The sequence below is a fragment of the Panicum virgatum genome, chromosome 2K (assembly GCF_016808335.1).
Source record: "Panicum virgatum strain AP13 chromosome 2K, P.virgatum_v5, whole genome shotgun sequence".
NCBI lineage: Eukaryota > Viridiplantae > Streptophyta > Magnoliopsida > Poales > Poaceae > Panicum > Panicum virgatum.
In genome coordinates, this window is record NC_053137.1 from 57,773,860 (window position 1) to 57,780,735 (window position 6,876).

Below are 6,876 nucleotides of genomic sequence, written 5' to 3' on the forward strand. Positions count from 1 at the left end.
ATTTGAGGCCACCACCTGGGCAAAGGTTAGGGCAGACGTACGTGGGGCGGAGCCATCGCCGGCAAAAGCACTCGCCGTTTGTCTTGGAGTGGAGGTCGGGCCGCCGGCGTCAGCTCCGGCCAGCCCATCGTGAGTGGGAGGAAAAGCAGGGGATGAGGTGGAGGGGGGGAGCGAGTGGACTTGGTGCATGGGACAGCACCAAGTATGCCCGCTGCGAGAGGGCCCTGCAGAACGAGACAACATGCGGACTTTGGTGGACCTGGCCCAGGGCAAGCAGAGGGAGGAGGAGGAGAGTCCTTGCCGAAAGCATTGGGGCAGCTGGAGGAGCAGAGTGGGAGCCAAAGGAGGAGCTTTCGCTCAGACCGCCGACGTCGAAGCTGCCGCAAACAGTCACAGGTGGGCAAGGCCCAGAACAGAACGGGGAATGGGGGGGTTTAAATTTGAATGGAACGGAAAGCACTGTCACGGTCAAGGTGGAAGCGAAACAGAATTCCGCCATGGAGGAGCCCTGAGAGGGACACGATGAACGCCAGGACGGAAGGGGAAGAGACCGAGGAGCGGTAGATTCTCCGGGCAACCTCCATGACACAGAGGTGATCAGATCCACAACCCATCCAGAAATAGAGGGCCTCAAGAACAGAGAGCAAGGGAGGAGGGGTGGGGGAAATTACCGTGATCCGGAGCTCCGTAGCACGAAGGAGGGGGGAGGATTTGGGGACGAGCTTGCCACAGACCGGTGCAAAGAAGTGCTTGAGGACGAGGTCGATGAAGAGGACGCCCGGATGCTCGCCCAGACCGCGGGCCGATTCGAGGAGCGAGCGCATCCACGGAAAGAGCATGCAGGAGGAGAACCCGGGCTGGGAAAGAGGCTGCAAGGCGCAGGCAGGGGAAGCTGAGGAGGAGGGCAGCGTGGAGGAGGAGGAGGTGGGGGCTGGGCTGCCGTCGGCCAGGTGCGGAACGGGGCCGGCGACGGGCACCATCCTCAAACACGAGGGAGGAGGAGACGCATTCTTCAAAGGCAAAATTGGCTATAGGACACCGTTAAAACAGGGCTTTTGCTCCTGGCCACTAAAAAAAGTGTCTTTGCTATAGCACACTCTATAACCATGGTAATTTGGTATTGGACACTAAACCTCTTATTATACTCCTTTTAAATGGGAACTCAGGCGAAAAGACTATTATACCCCTGACTCACCCATCAAACTCCACCAGACCATCCCTCTCCCCGAGACCAGCGACTCGCGCGGAGCCAGGGGGCCGCGCCACCCGTTCGTCGCACCCGCCAGGGGGGCACGCGCCGCCCGTCCGCCGCACCCGCGGGACGCGCTGCTCGTCCACTGCACCTGCGGGGGGCCCGCGCTACCCATCCGCCGTAGGCGCGAGGGGCCGGGTCGGGTCGTTGCACCGCCGGGGGAAGCGTCACCAGGGGCCGCGCCACCGGAAGCTGCGCCGTTGGAGCCCCGAGAAGCAAGTGCAAATGGAGGTTCCACGATTTCTGAGTGAGATTTTCCCCGAAAAGCAAGCTGATCTTTCATGAATTCCTGATGGGTAAGATTCCTACCATTTGTTCTAGGGTTAGGGCTAAATGTGCTCGATTCTGCTCCCTTTTGTAGTCGTGTTATTTTTTTATTGGCAAAATTTGCTGCTTGGTATGTAGGATGGATCCCAATTCGTCCTACAGGCTAGCTGCTCGAGTAGGTGCTGATGTAAAATTTACTGATGATGATGGTCGCCAATATTGTGAGGCATGCAACATTCCTAAGATTCTAGACAGAGATAGCACAAATTGGAATGATTTGCTGCTTGATATTAGTGCAGAAATTAAGCTTGGCTCTAAACACAAAATGCGTGTCACATATTTGGATAATATGAGCCGTAGTTATGAAGAGATCAATTCTGACCAGAAATTGCTTCATGCTATTGACATGTATTGGGAGTCAAGAAGGCTATCCGTACAAGTTTGTGTTCTGAGAAAGGATGAATCAGATGCTGTGCATGATGTTGGACGGCTGGAGAGCATGCCTTGTTTGTTGCAAGGAAGCACTGACATCATGTGCTGCTGATCCACCACAAGAACAACCATCACCTGTTGAACCATTGTAAGTTTTCCCCTCAAATTTTCAGCTGACTTGAGTATGATTATTATTAGTAGTCCACTAATTTGAATATCTAACCAATTTACAGTGCTACACCAAATAGACTTATCCCTTCTGTTTCCACATCAAGCCCTGCGACAAGAAGGTACAACTGCATTTGCAAAATGTAAAAAAAAAATCTGTTACTACAATCTCATAGGTTTCTTCATTGCAGTATGTCAAAAAGGTTGCAGCTAGAGCCATCCACGCCAAGTACAACCATCTCTCCTGTTCAAACACCTAGTCCGATGACAAGGGGGTATAACTTTTTAAATCTTTATGTCTTCTTGGCTGTCATCTTTACTTCAGTTAATTGACATGCTTTTGTATCGATTTTACAGCCGCAAGAGGATGTTGGAATATGAAGGCTCCATACAGCCCATTACCTGCTCAGCTCTATCTCCAATGCGTGTCGATGAGAAGGGAGAGGCGAAAAAGCTAAAAGTAGTTAGGTCCAAGAAAATGGAAATGTAGGTTATGTAGTATTTTGTTGTAGGTCTAATGTGGGCACTTGCTAGTATCAGGATAGCCAGATGTGGCTCAAACATTTCTTTTGGTTTGCTGGACCTCTAAGTCCTTTTTCTTTTACCATGCTGTGTTCTAAGGGTGAATTCTATAACCCAATGTGGCTAAACCTGCTATTTTGTATTTCTGAACTGCATGTTCAAATGTCCAGTGAAAATTTGTTATATTGGCCCTTTTATATTGCTCAAATATGGATGTGAAAGGGTAAGAGCATACTTGTCTTTTGTCAGAATGTCCATACCTCTTTGAGGTGGATATATTATAATATGAGTCATAATGTCCAGCAGCTAATTGCCACTGAATTGTAATGGTCAATGGCAAAGGCAAGTATTTTTAGTGGCTTTGAGCAAAAGCCATCTTTTTTGAGTGTCCCCTAGCCAATTTTGCCTTCTTCAAATGGTTAAAATTCACAACCAGAATGGACAATAAAGAACTGCCAAAACTGATTTTCTTATTTGATTTTACCCTTACAATTCTCTGTCACCAACTCACCACTAGCTATAAGTACACACAAATAACCTCGACCTTTTGCCTTATAACACCGGACCTCAGGCTTCGGGTTTTTACCTGCAACAGTTTGCAGTGACAAGAGCTAGAGATGCATGATCTCCATCTGAAGTATTTCTGAACCCCATCCCTCTCTTCCTATCATCCCCAGTTCCCTCTCTCAGATACCTCCTCCCTCTCTAAGTACAATTCTGACAGAGAACGATGGTTCTCGCTCCCTGGCGGGCGGTCTCTCACTCTCACCGGAGGCTGTTGACGAAGGCGAGGAGCGAGTCGACGTCCCTCTTCTCGGATGGGTACTTGATGGGCCTAGCGGTGCGGGTCGGGAACAGGAGCACGGTGGGGAAGCTCTGCAGCTGCAGCTCCGCTTGCGCGAACGGCTTCTGCTCGCCGTCGGCGCGGAACTTGGCCACCTTCACGCCGGCCCCGGCCAGCTTGTCGGCCAGCTCCACGTAGGAGGCCTCCATGGCCTGGCAGAAGGGGCACCAGGGCGCGTACAGCACCACGAGCCAGGGCTCCGCGCGCTTCTCCAGGCGCAGCAGGTTCTCGATCCCGGCGCGGGTGAGGGACACCACGGCGGGGCTCTCGAAGATGTCCGGGGCACCCGCCGCGCCGTTGCCGTTGGCGGGCTTGGGCGCCGCCGCCTGGCCGTCCTTGTCGATGTTGCCCTTGTGCAGGCCGCACTCCTTGGCCTTGGCGTCCTCCCACCACCACCGGCCTTCACGCTCGTGCTGCCCGGGCAGGACCGGCCTGGTGCACGGCTCGCAACCGATGGACACGAACCCCTGAAGAACACACACACAGTCGATCCAGATTGTCATCAGTCACCTGCACTTCTAAAAAAACAGATGACCGTAGCACAATGCTGCAACTGCAATGCTGAACTTACTTGAGCATGCAGGGAGTTGACAGGGACATCCATGGTCCTCAGGAATGTCCAGATGTCCTTGCCGTCGACATTGGCCACGGGGTTCCACTTGATCAAGCTACCAGCTCCGCCATCCAGGCCTTCAAACGAAGGGTCGACCTGCATTGGCACCAACCATTTGCACAATCGGGCATCAGAAACTGAACTCCGTCTGAATAAAAATTCAAATATCTTATATGGATCCATGGATGGAATGGCAGAAGCAAGAACTCATATATACCTGAACGACGGGAATGCTGGCCCTGGTGCCGGGGGACTGGTCCTTCCTCTGGCCGGTGATCCATGCCCTGAGCCCCCTGAGCGCCCTGCGCAGCGGCCGCACCTTGCGCACCCGGCAGCACTCCTGGTGGCCGTCCTCGTAGAAGGAGAAGAGGCCCTTGGTCCGCACCAGCTCCTGCACCTCGCCGGCGTCCGGGAACATGTACTCGATGCGGATGCCGTAGTGCTTCTCCACCTTGTCGAAGAACTGGTACGTCTCCGGGTTCAGCCGCCCCGTGTCCAGGCTGAACACCCGGAAGGGGCGCCCCGTCAGCTTCGCGTACTCGATCAGCGCCACGTCCTCCGCCCCACTGCACGACACAGTTCGTGAGAATTGAGATGCTTGCTTTCTGATGTGATCCTGGCGAGTCTATCTATCCATATCATGGCCGAAAGGCAAAACAGGCAACAGAGAGCAGCACACTAACTACGTAGCTTTATCAAAAGGAAGGGGTTTGTTAGAACCAGGCAACAGAGCCGGTATCGATCTTGGACGCCATGGCTTTTCTGGCTTCGTCGGATAGTCAAACTAGTTTGTCCGGTTGCGCGTGGGTGGTGGGCCATGATTCTAGCTCCCGACCTCCGGTGGGGAACGCTATCCTGGACAGTGGACACGCCAGATTCAGTGAACCTGGACGCCTCGCAAGCTTGGCTCGTCCAGATCCATTGGCATCTGCTGTGACGCCGGTGAGCCAAACGGGCTTGGCTACCACTACCAGCCTACCATTACCCGATTAGCGTTAAAAAGCATTATTAGAATTCGGATTCGAGCATCTGAGCTGAGGACCATAAACACTTGCCTACGAATATATGATCATCTATAGACTATAGTCTGATTAAAAACAATAGTAAGAGTTCCATGCAGTTTCAGAGGCCGACCGGTGGGACCCACAGTCCAGTGGCCCGCCAAATGGCGGAGGCTACTGGGAATATCCACGGCCACACGTTCGGGGAGATACCGCGATGCCGCTAGCATGGCGGATGCCGCTCGCCGCGGCTAAACCCAGCCCACCGAGAACCAGCGGTAGCGGGCGTTAACGGGCACGCGGGAGACGCTGAGGATCCGAATTCGTCGAGGAGCACGGGAGAGGAGACGGCGCTCACCTGAAGGCGATGGCGATCTCGGATCCGAACATGGCCAGCGCCCGGTCCATGACCTCCAGCGGCGACGCACCCTCCAGCTCGCGCGCCAGGGCCTCGTAGTCCACCGCCGCGGGGGCCACCACCTCGTCGGCCACGGGCGCCGCCGGCGCCGCCGAGGCCGCCGAGGCCGACACCGGCTGCCTCCCCTGCTCCGCCGCGCGCAGCGGGCGCACCGCCCGAGCGCGCTGGCCCCGCGCCGCCGCCGCCGCCGGAGCCACGGCCACCTGCTGCCTCATGGCTCCAATCCTCGCGGCTGCACGGCCAGAACAAAGAGAAATTTTCAAAGCAATTACAAACTGTTGCTCCAAATGCAGATGAATTCCGATACGAAGCCGCGCATTTCACATGTAGAAACATCACGGGATGCTCAATCAAACGCGGAACCCCCAAATTCAAACAAAGCATCAGGCTCTAGACAACCAAATTTGAATTGGAGCAAATAAAACTTCTGAAAATCCACGGAACTAAACTCACCTTTGACATCGCGAAGGGCGGCGGGGTGCGACGAGATGGAGGCGGTGGCGGAAGCCATGGAAGCTCTCTGGGGCTTTGAGAGAGAAAAAAAATTCGCAGCTGGTAATATTTCTCCCGAGCAAATGTGCTATGGACTCGTGCGTTTTTTCTGTGGCGTGGAGGGTGGAAACGGGCGGGTGGCTTACATATAGCTCGGGCGGGAGGCTGGGTTCATCGCACCTGGACGGGTTTCGGGAGCGGGCCGCGGGGCCACGTGGCGGCGCCTGGTTGGCCGGCCGCACGGGAGGCTCTCCCTGGCCGATCGAAGCCGTGGCGTCACTTCTGCGGCCGGCGTGAGGAGGCCACGGCCTCTGCCGGGTGGGGACCACATGGCAGGCGACCTGGCTGGGTGTGTGGCTGCCTCGCGTTCGATGCTTCCGCGAGCCCTTTACGTCTCTACTACCTCAAATGGCATGTGTGCTCCATAGGCCCGCCCAGCGTGTCACTGGAAGAGGTCAATTTCATTTTTCTGCCATAGATTGTGATTGATGATTAGAGGATAGATGGCTTGTTTTAAATTGAATTGCAGAGAGGTATGGAGGTTAAAGAAAGCTCCTCCTCAAATCGGGAAGGAACTAATAACTGTATAGCAGCTATGCCATGAAAGCGATATAAAACCTTGCTAGTATTTGTGCGGTAATTAAACAGTAAGGTTTGAAATTCTAATTCCTCTGTTTTCCAAAAAAAAATCCTTAACTCAAAAAAAAATCCCTGTGCGGCCGTGCCAAGCACAATTTAAAATTCCCTTGACGCCACACCGTCGCCGCCGGTGGATCCGCCACGCAGAAGATCCCTCTCCACAGGATCCCACCTGCATCATCATCGGCTCGCCGTCGCCGCGCTTACATACAGTCTGACGACAACGGG

The 6,876-nt window shown here is 54.4% G+C and overlaps 1 protein-coding gene and 1 long non-coding RNA gene across 2 annotated transcripts; one reads left to right on the forward strand and one right to left on the reverse strand.

Annotated features, from left to right (window-relative positions):
• Positions 1 to 1,531: 1,531 nt before the first annotated feature.
• Positions 1,532 to 2,783, forward strand: LOC120696176. The gene is made up of 2 exons (XR_005684033.1): positions 1,532 to 2,099; positions 2,185 to 2,783. It is a non-coding gene; the product is annotated as an uncharacterized LOC120696176 (long non-coding RNA).
• Positions 2,784 to 3,081: 298 nt separating this feature from the next.
• LOC120689191 (probable 5'-adenylylsulfate reductase 1, chloroplastic) lies at positions 3,082 to 6,138 on the reverse strand. The gene is made up of 5 exons (XM_039971512.1): positions 5,971 to 6,138; positions 5,458 to 5,749; positions 4,316 to 4,664; positions 4,057 to 4,194; positions 3,082 to 3,952 (listed from the first exon to the last, which is right to left on the reverse strand). The coding sequence occupies exons 1-5, from the start codon at positions 6,026 to 6,028 to the stop codon at positions 3,407 to 3,409; spliced, it is 1,383 nt and encodes a 460-aa protein (XP_039827446.1). The 5' UTR covers positions 6,029 to 6,138; the 3' UTR covers positions 3,082 to 3,406.
• Positions 6,139 to 6,876: the final 738 nt, after the last annotated feature.

Coding starts and splice junctions, on each gene's coding strand:
- LOC120689191 (XM_039971512.1), bottom strand. CDS start 6,028: ATGGCTTCCGCCACCGCCTCCATCTCGTCGCACCCCGCCGCCCTTCGC. Junction 4,195..4,315: donor CCAGCATTCCCGTCGTTCAG/GTATATATGAGT, acceptor GTGCCAATGCAG/GTCGACCCTTCGTTTGAAGG. Junction 3,953..4,056: donor TCAACTCCCTGCATGCTCAA/GTAAGTTCAGCA, acceptor TGTGTTCTTCAG/GGGTTCGTGTCCATCGGTTG.